This window comes from Triplophysa dalaica, chromosome 23, assembly GCF_015846415.1.
Source record: "Triplophysa dalaica isolate WHDGS20190420 chromosome 23, ASM1584641v1, whole genome shotgun sequence".
NCBI classification, from domain to species: Eukaryota; Metazoa; Chordata; class Actinopteri; order Cypriniformes; family Nemacheilidae; genus Triplophysa; species Triplophysa dalaica.
Window position 1 is genome coordinate 18,943,238 of NC_079564.1, and position 20,131 is coordinate 18,963,368.

General features: G+C 37.7%; 1 protein-coding gene across 1 annotated transcript in view; it reads left to right on the plus strand.

Moving 5' to 3' along the window:
• The window catches only part of kcnh2b (potassium voltage-gated channel, subfamily H (eag-related), member 2b), a 132,953-nt gene extending 113,285 nt beyond the window's left edge, over nucleotides 1-19,668 (plus strand). Inside the window, exons 6-15 of the mRNA XM_056738780.1 lie at nucleotides 7,656-8,084; nucleotides 8,224-8,614; nucleotides 10,278-10,477; nucleotides 11,426-11,678; nucleotides 11,944-12,137; nucleotides 12,221-12,323; nucleotides 13,737-14,021; nucleotides 14,195-14,384; nucleotides 15,929-16,097; nucleotides 16,182-19,668. Of these exons, the coding sequence (XP_056594758.1) occupies nucleotides 7,656-8,084; nucleotides 8,224-8,614; nucleotides 10,278-10,477; nucleotides 11,426-11,678; nucleotides 11,944-12,137; nucleotides 12,221-12,323; nucleotides 13,737-14,021; nucleotides 14,195-14,384; nucleotides 15,929-16,097; nucleotides 16,182-16,370 (2,403 nt within the window). The 3' untranslated portion in view covers nucleotides 16,371-19,668. The remainder of the gene's footprint in view (nucleotides 1-7,655; nucleotides 8,085-8,223; nucleotides 8,615-10,277; nucleotides 10,478-11,425; nucleotides 11,679-11,943; nucleotides 12,138-12,220; nucleotides 12,324-13,736; nucleotides 14,022-14,194; nucleotides 14,385-15,928; nucleotides 16,098-16,181) is intronic.
• Nucleotides 19,669-20,131: the final 463 nt, after the last annotated feature.

Genomic DNA, 20,131 nt, shown 5'->3' on the forward strand with positions numbered 1-20,131 from the left:
AACGAATGATGCCTTTGGCAAATAAAACAAATAAAAGAATCACCCTGGGACCCGTCACACCCGTCATACGACTGAAATTGTGTTTCATATTCAACCCCAGTTGGACATGATTTGTAATATTTTAGACAATAAAGTTAGGAATAAAAAAAGAAGAAATCAAGATGAAGTAAATTAGTAAAATGATTGAATCTGGAAAGAACATAAGTGTGCATATGAAATGTGCATCAGTGGAGTTTGTTTGAGGTTAAGGGTTAATAAACACACACTGATCTCAGAACAGCCTGGAAGACTTTTCCGTTTTGCTCACAGGCAGATGAATCCTCTTAACGTAAAATGGAAGAAAGCGCTTTGAAGCGCTGGAGATTTGACTTTAATTCCTGATGGCAGGGAATGAGATGAGATGAGGAGAGATGGAATAGAGGATTGTGGGATTGAGCTGTGGAGATGGTACATTTAATCCCTCAATTCAATGATCATTTCTTCAATTCTTATATGAGATACTGAATATGATTAATCAGAACAATGCATAATGAAGTCAAAATAATATGATGAACTATGTCAGGTCAGGTGTTTATTGTTGTTTGTCAGCACTGTGACTTTATTGTCATATTTTTGTTGGCCTTTAATTTATAAAAAGACTGAGATTATTGTTATGTTCAGATTTAAATGATACAGTTTAATCTGACATCTGATTGAAGCGTGTCTTTTAGCATGTATCTTTATGGTCTTTTCAGCGGTGAACACAATCTGGCAAACAGTCGGCTCTTCATGCCATGATTTTCTCATCTGATCTATTAATAGATGGCAGAACAACAAAAATTATGTCATGTGTAGTTCCTCAGATCTGATCAGAGCTGGTTATCTTCATGAAGTCATTCTGTGGACATGTCTAATGTAAACACACTGGACTGTTGAGATAAACAGAGCGTGTAGTGCAGGTAGAAATACAGTCTGTTCTCTACGAGTGTCTCGTGTTGTTTTAAGAAGATTTATACATACATATACAGTACTGTCACTTGTGTGCCTTATTTGTTGTTTCAGACCAGTATGACTTTCAGTAAGTGTATCATAGTCCAAACCCCCTTTACATATAAACGCCATGATGACACCCGAACATGACAATTCTGTTTATATTTGTAGGTATTCTGACATCTCTAGGACATTCACAGGCGTGGATGACAAAGTTATCATTGAGCTCACAGTCTTATCTTGTTAAAGATGGTTCATGTGTTTGTTTGTTGACCTATAGATCATCACATACATACAGTGAAGCAGACGTGATGTTTGACATATGTGATGTATGACATCACAGGTGACTGCTTCAGTCCTGAGAGAACCTGACACACACACACACACGCACGTCTCTCGCAGCCCTTTACTCTGACCAAGCCACACATTTAACCAAATCATAAACTTAATTACATCTGAAGCTCTGAGCTGAGATGTCTGCTCATATTGCTGTCGATGTAGACTTCACCGTCCTGAAATCTGTCGAATAATAAAATTAGCCTATGAGATAAAGAGATACATCTGTCATACATCACAACTGCCTTACTGTATGTATGTGATGATGGGCAGTCATGGCCTAATGGTTAGAGACTAGGACTTGTAACCAAAGCGTTGCCGGTTCCAGCCTCAGTACCAGCAGGGATTTTAGATGGGGGAGTGAATGATCAGCGCTGTCCTCCACCTTTAATACCACGGCTGAGGTGAGATCCTTGAGCAAGGCACTGCTCCCCGGGCGCCGCAGCTATGGCCTCACTTGTACTTGGCCTCTCATCACATCATCAACATCACATGTGCTTGACATGTTCAGTTTTCTTCAGATGTTTCAGACTAAAGCAGAATGTGACACTGAGACACATCAGCACACGTCAGATGTAATGTGTGTCTCTGAATGTCCTTCTAGTGTTTGGATCGAAATACTGTCCCTGTTTGCACTGATATTCAAATCTTTTTCTAGTTAAAATGTGAGTCAGAATGGATTTCCAAAGCAATTTTCTGCTCGCAAATAGCGTATGAGTTGTTTTTTTACTGTATGCATTTATGAATGTAGCTGCCTTGTTTTTAAACTCATATTGTGGATCCTTTGCAACTTTGTTCATTATTCAAGTTTTCATCTGAAGCTTCAAGAATCACACAGACTCTCTCACTGTCCTGATGAACGATTGCTTGAGAATCCTCCACAGACCTGACATCAAACAAACGCTCTGTGACATCAAAAGAGTACGATCGAGAAACACTGAAGTTTGTGGAGAAAGATTGAGAACAAATGTTCTTAAGTTCTGAAAATGAAAAGAAGATTAGAGAAGAAAAGTGCAGCCGGGCAGATTCAAATCTCTTCAGTATATTTAAAAGAAAATGATCTGCTGTAAAGTTTGATTTGATCCTGATGTCACTCTGACATTTTTTATATTCAAGATATTTCCTATTTCAACCCAAAACAAAAGAAAAGAAAAAAATAGAATAAAAAAAGAATTAATTAAAAATATGAATTTTTGTAGGGGGTTTTAATACTGGAGATGTTTGGAAGGTTAGTGGCGAATGTATATTTTCATGAGGTGTTTTTATTTGAGCCGACATGTCTCTGTGGGATTCACCCTCAGAATAACACATTATATTCTCTTCAGTGGGGTCAGGAATTTTAGATTTAGATTTTTCAGCCGTGCTCCAGGATTGAATAATTTAATTATCTATTAAATCCAAAATCGCTTACAGCTCCAAACTTTGTTTACAGTAGAAATTGAGGCTCGTCAACATTTCATATGTGATATTTTCTGTGGTCAGGTCCTGATCTCCTGCATCATTTCACATCTCAATCTCTGAAATATCTCAAACCAGCTTTGAAAATTCATGTACGTTTGAACGGGTCAAAAAAAAAAGAAATCTTTGTCCTTGATGAAACTTAAAGAATTATAGTGTGAAATGTTTGTCATTAATGGAGATGAATGACTGAAACCCTTGAGATGAATCATCATCTGTGCTGTCAGTATTCAGCCCATCATTGACATTTAGGTCAGAGAGCAAATCGATCGCTTAACATTACTCTTGATAAATCATTCTCAACATCATTGTAACCTCGATTCTATAATGATAATAAACATCTCCCATGTTTGTCTGTGAGAAAATGGAATAAAGTGTGCTGTTTGAGATGTTCGTGATGTGTTTTGACATGAGTTTGCTTCATGCACCACTGAACAGATTTGGAAAGTTTATTTTAGTCTGGAGGGTTTCTAAAAATAATCGGTGATGTCCGTGGGGACGGTCTTCACTCGGGCACGAGGTTCAGAGCTCTGATAGATGCTGAAGGATAAAGACTGAAGCACTGAACTGAGATCAGCTTATGCGACCGGCCGCAGATGATTCTTCTACAGGAGAGTTGAAGCGTGATGCCAGCTGACGTCTGCACATCTTCTCATTCTAAAAATCACCTCAATCACCTTTAATATTTGCCACAAACTATATGAAGCATTTAAATTAATAATTTTTCTGTTCTAATCATTTTATTTTAACTTTTTACATTAATGTCAGATCGTAGGAGAGGTGTTCTATAGTGACGTTTGAAGAGTGTTTGATGTGAGTAAATTCAGAATGACTTCAGTATAAACACTGAGAGAGAGAGAGAGAGAGAGAGAGAGAGAGAGAGATTATTTATGGATCAATACAAGATCGTCTGTGCCACAAAGTTGAATCAACCAAATTATTAACAATCGATGCTCTTCCTCTAAAAGATAATTGTGAATGAATCCATTTCTTAAACTTTCCTTCGATTTTTTCCATTATTCCCTCCCAATCCCTTTGTTGAGTAGTACAATCCCCCAAAATACTCCTAAAATTTTATATCCTTCCCTCTTCCGAATCAACTCCCCAGGCAGCTTTGGTAATCCACCCTCTCAACCAGGGGCGATTCTAGGATTTTCATTTTAGGGGGGCTCAGCCCCCAATAAGGGTATGATTAAAAAAATATTATATACCCTACCCTAATATACTATTAGGGTTGGGCTGTATCCTACTAATCTTATTGCTATCCACTATTTCATTGTATTCCCTGTATTTCATATATGGGAGTAGGAGTACTGACTGAGCCATATACAACACTGTAAAACATTTTTGGTGTGACCAGTCACTAGAAAATTTGAGGAGGGAATGCAGATTTTTTTTACAACGAAGACTTTCTGATTCATTATTCACTGTACAAACACAAGTACACACGTTTCTAGTACAAACACAACATTTTACTGTTTGCATTTCTATGCTCACATAGAAACCATAGATAAGGAATTTTTCTGACAAAATAAATTAAACTTTTACCAGAAAATAACATAAAAACCATAAACTTTGACTAACCATATCAGCAATATAAACAACACAAGTATGAGGCTGAATAATGATTAAGTGGGGGCATTTTTGACTCATGCATTTCTTTGATAAAAGTTAGTTTTTAAAGGGGACTGAAGCGATCACAAATTAATTAATCAAATATTTTTTTAGGGAGGCTGGGCAGAAGTTTAGGGGGGATAAAGCCCGCCTAAAAAGGGCCTAGTGACGCCCCTACTCTCAACCATCAATGTTAAAAATTTTACCCAATTAACTTTTTCTGCTGAAATTTCCCGAAAATCATTTACAACAGAGACCAAATGGTCAATATCTTCATGACTATTCATCATAACGTCATCAGCATAAGCAGAAATGTAATGCCGTAGATCATGATACAATCTTAAACCCAAAAATTTGATCTTAGTTTATTTAACATTGGTTCAATAGTGAAGGCATGAAGCACACCAGAAAGTGCACAACATTGTCTGATTCCTCTATTAACTTTAATTAACCAATGTCTTATAAAGAATTTCTAGGTCCGATCACAGTAAACTCACAGGTCGGCAGTTTTTTATCACTTGCAACTCACCCTTTGTTTGAAAGTAATTTATTTACTGCCCTCCCACAGCTTAGGGGGAAAGAGCCATCTGACAAACTCTTATTCAGTACTGCTAATAAATCTGTGCCCAACACAGACCAAAAACCCTTAAAGAACTCAGAAGAAATCCCATCTGTACAAGGGGCTTTCCCATTTTCTATACCCTTCAAAGCATTTAAAAGCCCCCCTTCAGAAAGTGGCCTCTCTAGCTCTGTCTTTGAGTCCTCCGAGACACTCAGAAGACCTTCATAGAAACCAGCAGACAGCTCTTCACCCTGTCTATATTCGCTGCTAAACAGCTCACCATAAAACTGTATTGCTTGTCTCCTAATATCAGATAACTGTGTTGGCTCTTGCCCCTCTTCAGACTTTAAAAAGCGTCTTTTGACAACACCTGTAACCATTTCTTATTCTTCTGCAATAGATTCAGAAACATCAACCATGTCTGAAGATAGTGTGTCAGTTTCTTTCTCAAGACTCTTTGCATTCTCTTGCAAAACATTAACAACATTGTTTTTCTCACTTCTTTCTGCATTTTGTTCAGTAGCATTAGTGTCGTCGTTACCGACAACGGAAACAACACGCACATTTTCCCCACTCTGACCTGGCAAATTTGTCTCATTTGCTCTCTCAGGCCATGCCCGCCTTAACATGTCCTTCTTGTCCACAACCAATACATTTAATTTTGTTAGATGGGGCAAACACAACATAATCAAAGCCATCAATTCTAAATTTTAACCCCACATTTAATTCATCCAAGTCACTTCTTAGGATCATGTGTATCTGCCTTCTAAAACACACAACGTACCACAGCAACAGCGATTTAGACTCAACAAAAGTTTTTCATTTGAGACACAATTATTCCATACTTCAACAATTCATTAACCAGAAGCTCATCTTTAATATGGTGGTACATTTGACCATACTCATGATGTAGATGAGTTTTAATGCTGGTTCCATTCCAGCACAGTGTGTGATGTGTGTGTGTGTGTGTGTGTGTGTGAAACACATGCTGCTGACTCCCTGAACACCCTGTGTTTCACACCTGAAGAAACACTGTAACAAGATTCAAGATATGGAAGCAATGAGTCGGGAACCGGCAGACGTTTAAAATAAAGTTTTAATATAAATAATAACAGCCGGCGGCCCCTCACGGCCGACCGCCGGTGAACAAAACATAAATACAAAACACAAGAACATAAATACAAGCGTAAAACATGTCCAGGCCCGGTCCTCTCTCCTCGACGGTCCGGTCGCTCGTTCCTTTTATATGCTCCCTATCTCCTACGTGATTTGAGCCCGGTGTGCGCACAGCTGGCGCTCATTCACAATTACTCACCGGTCTCGAACAACGGTCTTGCCCCGCCTACTCCACTACAAACACATTCTGCAGATCTCTTGTTGTTTAAAAAAAAACTTCTGTAATATACAGTGAGAAATTGTGATCAAATCATTTTTTCCTCACTGTATATTCTTATATGATTCACAGGTGAGATCTTATAGTGAGATATTATTTCTTCTAGACATCATTGAGATTTTATGGTGATGGAAACTTCTGCTTAAGTCTCAGATATAAAAGAGTAAAAGAGTCTTAAATGTGTCTGTCATTAGAGTTTTTATAGAACATCATCATCAGAGATCACGAGAGGTCGTCACCATCAAATCTGAAATAATCTACAATACAGACATTAAAGATCACAAGACAGATTTGACATGTAAGCATGTGACAGAATGTGATCTGTTTTTAGTCAGTATGTTTCCAAAACTGCACAAAATGATCATGTTGACCAGTTAACAGATGAAATAGTCGTGTTTTATCAGTCTGGTCACTGCCGCCCTCTCTTTTAATTTTTGTGCTTTTCCAGGACTCTTATTTTGATTTCGAGTTTGCATTTGTTCTTCCCATGTTCCCTGATTTACTTACAGTTGAGTCTCTATTCACAATCCGGTTTCTCCGTCTTGGTTGTGTTTGTTTTCAGGATTTGTGTTTAACTTCTTTCCTAATCTTCATGATCTTCAGTAAGACTTGCCACTAAATCTTCAACTTATCTTCATTCCTCTTAGTCTTATAAAAACATGTTTTTGATGCTTTATAAATCATTTCTGTTTGTATTTGATTTCATTTAATTGCAGATTTTGCACAATTTTTGTTTACATTTAATGATGTTGTATGAGTATATCAGCAATATATCAATGGTACACTTTTCATTTCAGCACTTACATTTGTTGATGACTATTCTGAATGGAAGACAAGATCTCTCAGTGTCTGTTTTCAGGTTGTCTTGCTGATTGTTGATAAGAGTTCACAGATTTATTGTTGAACAGTCAACAAAGATTGTGCTTTCACTTGTTGTTGATGCTTTTGTGTTTTATATATTTGCTATAGTATGACTCGTGATTTATGAATGTTTTTTGACCGACACGACAACCATTTTCGTCTGTTTTTGTTTGTTTGTATCTGTATTTTATAATTCAGCATCAGTAAAAATTCATATATATTTACCAAGACATAACCAACTTACCTTTTCACATTAAAGGAACAGATGAAAGTCCATGATCATGTAATTCCAAACTTGTCAAGCAGGTTTGGAAGTTCATATTTAAACCTGTACTGTTCCTTTAAAGTTTGTTTTCAGAGACCATATCTTGAATTTAAGTGTTTATTGTCTTTTGGTGAAGAATACATGTTTTAAAAGATTCTTTATTTGTCGTCCATCTCTCCATTCTGGTTTTGGCTCAGGTGCTGTCGCTGGGCGCTGACGTTCTCCCCGAGTACAAGCTTCAGGCTCCTCGGATACACAAGTGGACAGTTCTTCACTACAGTCCCTTCAAGGCGGTGTGGGATTGGCTGATCCTGCTGCTGGTCATCTACACGGCTATCCTGACGCCGTACTCCGCCGCTTTCCTGCTCAACAATGAAGAAGAGGCGTCCATGAGGGACTGTGGCTACTCCTGCAGTCCCCTCAATGTGGTGGATCTCATCGTAGACATCATGTTCATCATCGACATCGTCATCAACTTCCGCACAACGTACGTCAATGCCAACGATGAGGTGGTCAGTCACCCGCTGCGGATCGCTGTACATTACTTCAAAGGCTGGTTCCTCATCGACATGGTGGCTGCCATCCCCTTCGACCTGCTCATATACCGCAACAGTGAGGAAACTGATGTGAGGGGAATTATTGTGTTAAATTGAATTTGAACCAAAAATTACATTAAAAAAAATCTTCTTATAATAAGACGTTGTGCATGTTTGGTATCGCGATATATCATGTGATGTTAAATAATTGTGTGTTTTTTATCACAAGACGACCACTCTCATCGGGTTGCTGAAGACGGCTCGTCTCTTGCGTCTCGTCCGGGTGGCACGGAAACTGGACCGTTACTCGGAATACGGTGCGGCCGTTCTCTTCCTGCTCATGTGCACCTTTGCTCTGATCGCTCATTGGCTGGCTTGTATCTGGTACGCCATTGGAAATGTTGAACAGAGCGGTTCTATCGGCTGGCTGCATTCGCTGGGTTTACAGTTAGACAAACCTTATAACAATACCATCCAGGGATCAGGACCCTCCATAAAAGACAAATATGTGACGGCTTTATACTTCACCTTCAGCAGTCTGACCAGCGTGGGCTTCGGAAATGTGTCGCCAAACACCAACTCGGAAAAAATCTTCTCCATATGTGTCATGCTTATAGGATGTAAGTATGCTGAATTATAATTGAATGTCAGGTGCTTGTTGAATTACTTTACTTCATTTCTATATTTGTTAAATTAGGTTTTTAAAGTTTTTGTCTGTATTTATTCAAATTGTTGTGTTAATTTATTTTATTTGTTGAAGTAGGTATTCAAATCATTGTCTGTTTTCATTAAATAATACTACACTTTTTGATTATTATAGAAGATTTATTGTAGTTCTATTCATATTTTGAATTAGCTTTAACAGTATTTTCAGGTTCATTTTAGTTTTGTTTTTTTCTGCCATTTTGGAATATGCTTTTGTCATTATTATTTTTTATTTTGCTATTTAGATGAAATTTTTATTTCAGAATTAGTTTTAGTTGAGTTTATATTTATTTCCATTAAATCATTTTAGTTCCTTAATTTTTTTTCATTTGTGTTTCGTTTTCCCTTGTTTTTTGTTTTTATATCTATATTGTTTATTGTCTATATTAACAGAAACGTTTTACTACAGTTTTAGTTTTCAATTTTTAGTTATTAACCCTGTTGCACAAAACAAGACAAAAAACCTGGAATGTTTGTTTAGATAAATGATTCACTGTTAATTCACTGTTTGTTAATGTAGCAGATGGCTTTGTAATTGTGCTCTATATAAGCTCATCACATAGTAAGAAAACAGTTTTTCTCATTTTAATTCTCATGGAGCAAATCACACTGCGAGCCCATTTCTGCGCCTTTCCATCACAGCACTTCATGATAAATTGTCTGTTTAATATCGCCGCAGAACATAAATTAAAGCCCAATAACCACACAGTCATTTCCATTATAATGTCCGGTGGAACCGTTTATCATCAACGCTACCAAATGACATTCTCACAGGAGGTAAAAGGACAGAAGCAGCGTGACGCTTTCACACCGAGCTATAAAGATGTAAAACGCTCAGCGCTTTCACGACTCAAACATGCTCCCTTAATTCTTCTTTAGTGTGTTTGATTCTCACCCGCAGGTCAGACATCACAGGATTAGTCATTTTACTTCTCATTTCTGTGTGTACGGTGGAGATGCTCTGTTTTTGTCTTTATTGCTATTCTTGATGTTTGTGTAACATGTGTAGTGATTCATAATTCTGCCCACCTGCTCGAGTGCCATAAAACACAGAATTAATGCTGGCGAAGTCTCAGATCTGTACAGGACATGTGAAGAAGAATTAAGACTAACTAATGGATTGTTAATTCAACGCATGACAGGTCATTTAAAGAAACACATCAGTTATTTACAGAAACATTTTCTACTTTCAGTCTATGATACCTAATAGTGCCATGTATAGAGCTGCTGTATTTACATTGTAAAACATTCATCTTCTATCATTTCTTCATGTCCTCATGTCATGTCAAACCTGTATAAGTTTCTCTCTTCTTCAAAACACAAGAGAAGATATTTTGAAGAATGTTGATAACCATACAACACTGAACTCCATTGACTTCCATTGTATGAACACAAAAACACTGAGACATTTCTCAAAATATCTTCTTTTGTGTTCCACTAAAGGAAGATTAAAGGTGCAGATAAACAAACACATAAAAGAGAGAATAAATGGTGATTGATTGAATTTGTAATATTTTGTGGTGTACTGAGACGAAGGGCTATGGTTGAGATTTTTAATCGTATCATCTCGTTCCTCAGCGCTCATGTATGCCAGTATCTTTGGGAACGTGTCGGCCATCATCCAGCGGCTATATTCTGGAACGGCTCGATATCACACACAGATGCTGCGAGTGAGAGAATTCATCCGCTTCCATCAGATTCCCAACCCGCTGCGCCAGAGACTGGAGGAATATTTCCAACACGCCTGGTCCTACACCAACGGCATCGACATGAACGCTGTGAGTCTCACGTACTCTACATACAGACATAAAACTACAGGAAAACTCACGATGTCTCGTCTCAGACTCACACTGTTCACACTCACAGTTACTCTGAATATTAAACTCGGAGATGAGAAAACAATTTTAAAATTAGACAGTTTAAAGTCTGCTTCGGGGATTACATGAATATATGATGAATTCTGATTGCAACAGAAAATGATTTTAGGAACCTTTGATCTCATAAATTATACAGAATGAGTTATTAATACAGCAGGTGTTTGTAGAATCTCTCAAATCAATACAAGGCTCTCACCTGTCTCCTAAAAGCATCCTTGAAACAATATGACACATCCATTCAAGCAGAGAAGACAAATGTGTGTGTCTGTTCCGTGGCTGAACTCATTAGAGGACAATGAAGCGTTCTGATTGGACAGTCACATCTGTTGTGATTGGTGTTCTGCAGAGTAAATAGAGTTTCCCATCTGAGTCATGTTAGCAGTAAAAAAACACAATCTTCTGTCTTATTTATACACATGTTTCTTTCAACAAACACATACAGTATGTTAAAGTTAAGGGTTTATGTTTAATCACCCATGTATGTTAAAATAAAAATAAAAAATTGGACTGCATAATGAAGTAAAATCTGTTAATAAGAGGTCAGAATAGATTCATAATTTGTACACATTATAATATATATTATATATAAAACAAAAGTAAATAATGTAAAAAAATCAGTATGCAATTATTTTTTTAAGTTTGTCTAGCAAAAAAAGCCATCACAACATTAAATTTCTTATACATATTATTATTTATGTATATATTTATATATATATAACTTAATAAATATTTTATTATTGAAATTTAATCTTTTTATTAAAAAGATTGTGACAATGTAGTTTTGTATGAAATTCAGTGCACTATGTTTTGTGTATTCTTAACTTTTTCTTTCTGCATGTCTTGTGTCAGGTGCTGAAAGGTTTCCCGGAGTGTCTACAGGCTGATATCTGTCTTCATCTGAACCGAACGCTACTGCAGAACTGTAAAGCGTTTAAAGGTTTCAGTAAAGGCTGTTTAAGAGCTTTGGCCATGAAGTTTAAAACCACTCACGCCCCGCCTGGTGACACGCTGGTACACGCTGGTGACGTGATCACTGCTCTCTACTTCATCTCACGCGGATCCATCGAGATCTTACGAGGAGATGTTGTGGTGGCCATATTAGGTACATCTGCTTTCTTTCACCTGTGAGATCTGTGTGATCTGTTACATTTAAATTTCCTGTAAAATAAAACAATTATTTAAAAAACACAAGGATTTGTTACATATTTGTAAGTTATTTCAAAGCACTGTGTGTTCAGATCCTCTTGCGCCCTCTACAGGTCAGCATGTCTGATACACAATTTTAGAAATGAGGAAAATCTATCTACTCATGTTTACTTTGTGATGTTTATGGGATGTTTCTGAAGAATATTTTGTGTACGTCACAGGGAAAAACGATATATTCGGTGAGCCCCTCAACCTGTACGCTCGTCCGGGGAAGTCGAACGCTGATGTTCGAGCTCTGACATACTGCGACCTTCATAAGATCCACAGAGAGGATGTGCTGGAGGTGCTGGACATGTACCCGGAGTTCTCGGACTTCTTCTGGAGTAACCTTGAGATCACCTTTAACCTCAGAGATGTCAGTCACACACACATAAGTTCACAAATCCACTAAAGTTCAATTGTTTGAGTTCATTGAGTTGCGTGTTTGTTGCCGTACAGACAAACATGATTCCTGGATCTCCCAGCAGTGATGATTCTGACTGCATCGGCTTCAACAAACTCCGCAGGAGAAAACTTTCATTCCGCCGCAGAACAGAGAAAGGTTTGGAAATAAAATGATTCATGAAAATGGAGTTGCTCAGACGTTTCGCTTTTATAGCTCAGGAGATTTGATAGAGACCTTATTTAAGCAGATGTTTCTCTTTAAATCCCTGAGGAGAAATCAAAAGAGAATCACATGAGAGTGTAAACACATGAAGAGTCTGGAGGTGGAAATGAATGTAGATCATAGAGGTGAAATCATCTGGATGTGATGAGAAATGTTTGAGTTGATCTTGAGATCTTCACTAATATTGACTTTTGATAAATCTGAGCTCAGTTTGACACATTGTTGACATCTCTTCTCAAACTCTCATGACAGACACATCTGTCAGATTTATGATTCTCTTTCTCAGGAGAAAAATCTGAGAAACACATAAGACTTAAGCAAAACTTTCATTTTTCCTCAGTTTAATTTGCTTGATGTTATTTGAGATATTAATGAGATCTCATCTGTAATTCTTCCTTCTCCTGAAAGATCACACCAGTTGTCAATCAATACACCCTTTTACCCAAATCACATTATTTTCTTTACAACCATAGAGAAATAAAGTAAACCTGAGCAGAAACATTAAGAATTTAGAAACACTGTGCCATAACCATACAGGCATAAATACTGTTTGACTGTATATACTTGATCAAATAAGATTTTTTTCTTTATATGAACTTTTCACAAGTTGGCGCAAACCCTTTTTATACAGTGCAATAATACAAATTACATAAAAATCATTTTTTAAATAAAAAATTTACAAAGATTTTGAAACAAAAAATGTGTAGATTCAAAAAACCTAATAAAGGGGAAAAAAGAAAGGAATGGAATGGAATTAGAGTTTGACTATGGCTGTGTTGTAAAATAATTGGTAAAAGGTGCACATATGGTGTAAAATGTATCTGTCTTATTGAATATCTGCACAAGATCTTTGATAAGGTCAGAACAGCTAGGTGGATTTTCTGCTTCAAGATAAACCAAATCAGGTTAAGGGAGGGTTAAGACTCCAAGCGGATTGTATTCATTTGTTGACAGTTCTGTGTTTTCACTCCTGACACTGAAAATGGCTTTAACTGGGTCTTGTTTCAGTGGTTGATCCAGTACTTCAGATAGTAGTCGAAAGAAAGACTTCCAATAGCTATGGATGTTTGGGTACTTCCAGAACATGTGATGCTGAGGATAGATCTCATCTTTCACATAATGGTCAACAGAGAAAAACATCTTAGAGAGTCAGTGTAGGACTTTCAGTTGTAATAATCCATGTCTAATGCACATAGAGGATGAATGAGCCTGTTCTTCTGCTCCTTCTCACTGTAAATCAGGTATAATTATTTAGAGATCTTGCCATGCATTGCCATTACACGCTATCTGTGATCATTATTTGTTCTATAATATTTCTGAATACTCATTGTGTGTTTGTGTCTTCAGATGATGCTGATGCGGGAGAGGTCAAGAAGAATCCAAAACCAGTTCGCAGAAACCGGAAACAAGCTGCAAGTAACAAGAATGAACTCAAACCGGGATGGAAAGAGCATCACAACTCAATCTCCTCCCACTCCAGCGGTGAGGAGGAGGAGCCTGTGCACACATGCCCCACCCCTCCAACAGTGCTCATGGAGTCGTCTCAAGTACAGAGCACCTCAATGAACTTTAATGACGTGAGTGAGGGCGACACTGATCCCAAAACAGGGAACACGTGTGACGCTCTGTCAGGTGAGAAAATATCATAGGGACATTTCTCAATATAATCATTCTGTTTCAAAACATCACTGAGATGTCCAGACATCAGAGGAACACCGCTGGCTTTTAGACTCAGTACTTCTGTCATTTTACTTTGATTATTTGGCACATTTCTAAGTTATGATGTCTGTGTGGGTTTGTGTCAGGTGCATTCTCAGGTGTGTCTAATATCTTCAGTTTTTGGGGTGACAGCAGGGGCAGACAGTATCAGGAACTGCCCCGCAGTAATCTGTCCTCCCCCCCGCCGCATCCCAGCACCCCCCTGCACAGCATCAGCTGCCAGCAGCGCAGTCACATGGAGAACAGACTGGAGCTCCTGCAGAAACAACTCAGCAGGTCACACATTCAACCACCACATCTACACATTATTGGCCCGATTCACATTGAGCCGCGTCTCTTTCTCTCTTAAAATGACCCGCGGTGCACGTGCAGCACTCCGAAAAGTTCACATCTCGATGTGGGCGGATGCGCCTAGAAAAATGTGCATGTTGCCCCCTATTTGTGCGCACCTGCCGCGCGTCTACTTTTAAAATAACGATTATGCATGCGGAAAAGACAAAAAAAGTTAATTGGGCTGCTGTAGTTCAAGAACAACTTACTAACCAGAATAAAGTTAATCATACATATTAAATACACTAAAATAGTAAGAAAATATTACCCAACGTAAACAAAGAAGATTATGTTGAACATAAGTGTCTAACTCGAACTTCATGGTTTACTTACTTTCTGAATGAAATCAACTTGTTTTTACATCATAGTTGGTCAAGTGAGAAGAGACTGGTGGTCTCTGTACTGACATTAGCACACTTCAGGGCTCAGCATGCTACATTCCAAATCTAAAAACCACCGTCTATGACCTGATTTTGCCGCATCAAACCAAACAGAACGCTCCAGTAAAGTTCATGTTGACCGGAAAACATCCTCGAGCCCCCATTGATCTGTGGCCATTGCGTAATAGGTGGGTGTGTTATGTAGCACCATTCGGTCTGTGGGAAATAACACTTCATTTTATTTAGCTGAGGTGAGGTCAGATATAAAAACGATAACACTTGAGCAGCATGAATGCTTTTGAATGTCGCTGTCAGAGATTGTACAGATGTACCCACACCACTGCGATCACTCTCTCCACATGCGTAGACGTCATGTGCCAAAACATTTTACCGTCTCTCAACGTTTACGAGCTTAAATTTACCCCAAAGCACAGAACTAAAGCGCATATCACCTGGACTTTGCCGAGCGCTTTCCTGCTTAATAAATGAGATATCACACTTCATGATGCAGCTCGCGCCTCCCTGAGATGAGGCAGAAGCAACGCACTTCTGAACAACGGTAACCACTTTAAAACGAAAACTTTAAAATAATTAAAAAACTCTCTTAAATCTCATAGATAAATCAACAGAAAACACGAACAAGTCTTTCTTTTTACTGTAAAATACTTAAAATGTTAATAAAATGAATCAGGAAAATGAATCTCTTAATGCAGTCAGATGCAAAGCATGCTGGGTACTACACATCAACTGCCAAGGTAGTTACATCTACTGTACAAAAATGATTGACGTAGTCTCAACACAACAGGAATAAGTGAACTTCATTTGACTAAATTAAATGGGTTTAACTTAATAAAATTGAGTTGGATTTACTTAATAATTTGTAAAATTAAAATGACTCAAACAAAATAATTAAAGTCTTAGCAACCAAAATTAGCCAAGATTTTCAAGTTATTTTAACTCATATTCTTGCTAAAAATAGAAACAAAATAATACTCTATTAAGTATATTTGTATCATTTCTTTTAATAAAATCTAAAAAGGCAAATAATGAAAAGAAATTTCAGTGTACAGCATGTGACCATGTCATGTGTGTGTGTGTGTGTGTGTGCAGACTGGAGAACCGCATGACGTCTGATATCGCTGCGATCATGCAGCTGCTGCAGAGACAGATGACACTGGTTCCTCCTGCATACAGCAGCGTGTCATCTCTACCGCAGTCCCAGAGACTCCTACAGTCTGTCACACCGCTTCAGTCTGACACACTCGCTTCTCTCTCACAGGTAACGCGCACACACAAAGTTTTGCAATGTTAGCAAAACGTTCTCGGAACACATTTTGATTATCTGTGAATTTTTCTCCTGCAGTCGTGCGAGTCTCTGGGCAGCACCATGGAGCTTCATCCATCACAGAGTCCTCTGCTCAGCCCGAGCGGAGCTCCTTGCACCGACTTCTCAAACCTGCTGGACGCTCAGCGCCGCTTCTCTCTACAGGAACCTCAGACGTCTGTGGACGCACCGACACCGCAGAAACACATCTCTGATCCTGGGAGCTAGAGAGAAAACTTCCTCCGTCACATCTCATCGTCTCTGTTCTGCACCGAGGAGCTTCAGAGATACGCTGGAGGTTCGGCTCGAGCTGAGCTGGAGATGTTACAGGACACGTCTGCAGTCGTCCAGTATTGGATATCCACAAACAATTGATAATGACGCATAACACCTTTCCAAGTAGCCATTATGTCTTGCACTGAATTTTCCTGATTCTTATTCTGCTTCTGCTGCGCTTCCAAAACAAAGAACCGACAGAACTTGTTAGTGTTAGCTGGCCTAACAGAAGAAAACAATAATGACCTGATGTGTTCTGTCTGTCTCTCATGTCATTACCTTCATCTGCAGTGGATCCGTGACGAAGGCGGAGCTTAAGCTCTCTGGATTGGCTGGATTGCAGTGGGTGGGGCTGTTTAAAGCAATGCCATTACTGAGAAAGCATATCAAAATGACATGTACAGACACCGAGCGATGGAGAGAGCACTGAGTGTGAATCCACACGTCATCTTCTCCTAGATTTGGGTTAAAGTTTCCACTTACATGTCAGAACATATTTGCTTTAGCAATACTGAATCCTTTAAATCACGACCAAGAGAAAAACCAAATATAGCAGATTGGAGGATCAAATACAAAAATATATATTTTGCATTGTAAACTCCAACCTCAAACACTTTATTAAACTTTGTTTGGTTTATTTTAGTAGTCGGGTGACGTGTGGACCAATGAAAAAAAAAGAAATGTTTAAGAAATTTTAAAGCATGTGATTATAAACATACGCTTCCTTTTATTTGATAAAACGACTATTATTATATTAAATATGACCGTAATATTCTTAAGGGAAGGGAAGACATGTTAGCATGAGAAGTCCATCATATGAGTTTCTTGTTTATTATTGGCAGGCGTCCGTACATGAGAAATACTGACAGAGATTGTATTATTCTGCCTTTAAAGCTCAAATTTCATGCTTCTAATTATGTTTGTTTATTTGGATACCAAATATTATCTGTAATTATATTTTACAGGCCCGGTTTCACAGACAAGGCTTAACCTAAACCAGGACTATTTCTGAGGATATTTAAGTCGCTTTTATTAAAAAGCTTTAGAAAGAAACACAACCTGTGAGATTTTTAGACGAAGCAATGGCACTGACATATTTTACGATAAGTTTGGACAGGTTCTTTTCAGTTGAAACAGCTAAAACATTCCTTTAAAGCTGGGACTAGCGTCTGTGAAACCGGGCCACAGAGTTTTAACCGTAAGAAAGACAAATTCAAGTATCATTTAAAGTTTTGATGTGTGGTTAAGTTACCGATCAAAGCATCACTACATTATTTTACTTTGCTCAATGCAGAAATTTGCACATATTTATTTACTTCATATATTGATATTATTTTTTATTGAGTGTCTTTGTGATGTCTCAGCAGTTTTTCATGTGTTCAGTCAGGGGTCTGATGGCTCTGGTTTTCTAAAGGTTTTGATCCTGCCGGTGTCGGTTTAGAAACTGGTAAAAGAGTCCATCCAGTGTGGAGGCTGTAGTTTATCCTGGTATTCCTCACATGCTGTTTTTTGCATACTGATGTTTCGGACACATCATTTGACAGACTGATCTTCACACGCTATATAGTATAGAAGTGTGTCATTTTCTGTTTGGTGGTGCAGAAATGAAACACTTCCCCTTTAAGTTCACAAAGATCTTGTGCACTTACACACGTTTATTCCAGTGGATATTCCAGAAATATCTTTCAATAATCTCAGACCCATTGGATTTTTGCACAATTGGATCAGCAGTTTTAAATCACCCTATATAATAATAATGTTTTACAGTGAGGTCTACAACACTTTGTTAACATTAGAGCCGGCAGGGAGTTGGAGGGTTTCACTGATGGTACACTTTAAACTTTTCACTTTAACCAAATCAAAATTACACAAATATTACATTTTTTAATGATGATGCTTATTTTTAGACCAGGGTTGAAGTGGTACACCTGGACATTTTTAGTCCCATTATATTCACTGTATTTAATTGTTTGATTTGCATAAAACAAATGCCATGAAAACCCTTTTTAAACAATGATTTGTTTTGTATGAAAGAATTCTTTTAGGGTGAAATTTGGCACAAGTTTGTGACAGGTTTTGTGAGGTTCACTAAATATTTCTCTGGGTTTTAAAACATGACAGATGATGAAAAAAACAACCACGTTACATCAGTATATTATTAGTTCATGTGGATTGAAATCTTAATCCATGTTAGTGTGTCCGGCATCTCAACACTGAACAGAACAGATTTATTATTAATGACCAGACACAAATCATTCAGATGGTCTCATCTGCCTTACAAATAGAACTACAAAAACTGAGACTCTCCACAGACTCACCTTAATTTTCATGTCTTCACTGAAATTATGTTGTGTGTAATAGTTTGTGTCTGTCTCTTGTTGTTGTCCCCCTCTCGTGTGTATTTCTTTTGACTTCTGTGTTTGGTGTTAGGCAGTGCACTTTACACACTGGAGCAAACCTCTTGATCTCATGTCTTTATACAGGGATTTCAAGCCAAGGGCACATTCGCCGTCACCTACAAACACAGATGATGTAAAACAGGCCAAACACACAAATCCATATGAACTCAAAATGAACATTTCAAATGAAGGACGTCCTGTATGTGTACATATTAATTTATTTTGGTAACTCGTTTACACTGGATTGCTATTTTTCTCCTTCCCAGTTTTACTGTAGATAAGAAAATATTTTACAGATCTGAAGTCTTGGCATCCCTATAGCCTACACTATGCAGAAACGCATTTCTATGGCATGCTTGGAAATGCAGAAAAAAACTGTAGAGAAAATATAAATGTTTGACTTTTCTTTTTTTTAATAAACATGTGAATAACCCTGCTAATAATGATGTAATGATATGAATTATTCTATAATATATAATGACAACAACAAAGACAAATGTAACTTGTGCACATTTTATCTGCATGCTGCACGAGGTTTTTCAGCGGTTTGTATGGTTGCAGACGGACGGCTGCTGTGACTTAGAGAATGTGTAGACTGACACACTGTATTTCTGGGTCACCTGAGATTGATTTAATGCTCTTCCGGGTCGTGGAGGAATTGGACATTGTGACATAAAACACTGCTGTTACATTACTGACAAGGTTTGACTGATGTGATGATGTCAGAGTGAATTCTTACAGACTTCAGAAAAGCTCAATTCCAGGTGTTGATTGTGTGCTAGCATTATAAACGACTGACTTTATAACATTTCAAATATTTATTTCAATAAAACTCTTTGAAAACAACTCAAGCTAACGTATTTCGTATCATTTTTATCAAAGACGTTTCTCTGACTTAACATACATCACTTTTATGAATGCACAATAAAACTCATTGTAAAAATATAGGTATTATCCATGACATTAAAGGAAAAACTCGAGAATTACTTTTTCCTAAATTCTGATCTTCCAATATAACGCGTAAGTAAATAAGAAATAGAGACCTAGTTCTGCTCTCTTCTGTTTCACGTGGTTTTTAGGTCTAAATTTAAGCATTAAATTAAAGCGACAAAAAATCTCAATTTATGTATTTAATCTGAACAGCAGATGGCGACAATCAACTTTATAAAAATCCTGCACTGTTTTAAATGTAATCCCTCACGAATTACTGGTTTTACTGTAGATGTATTAAATATAATCCTATCTGCTATGTGAACAATACGAGTTAAATATAAAATGTTGATGTTTTCATAGCCGGCCTGTCATTTTTGCAGA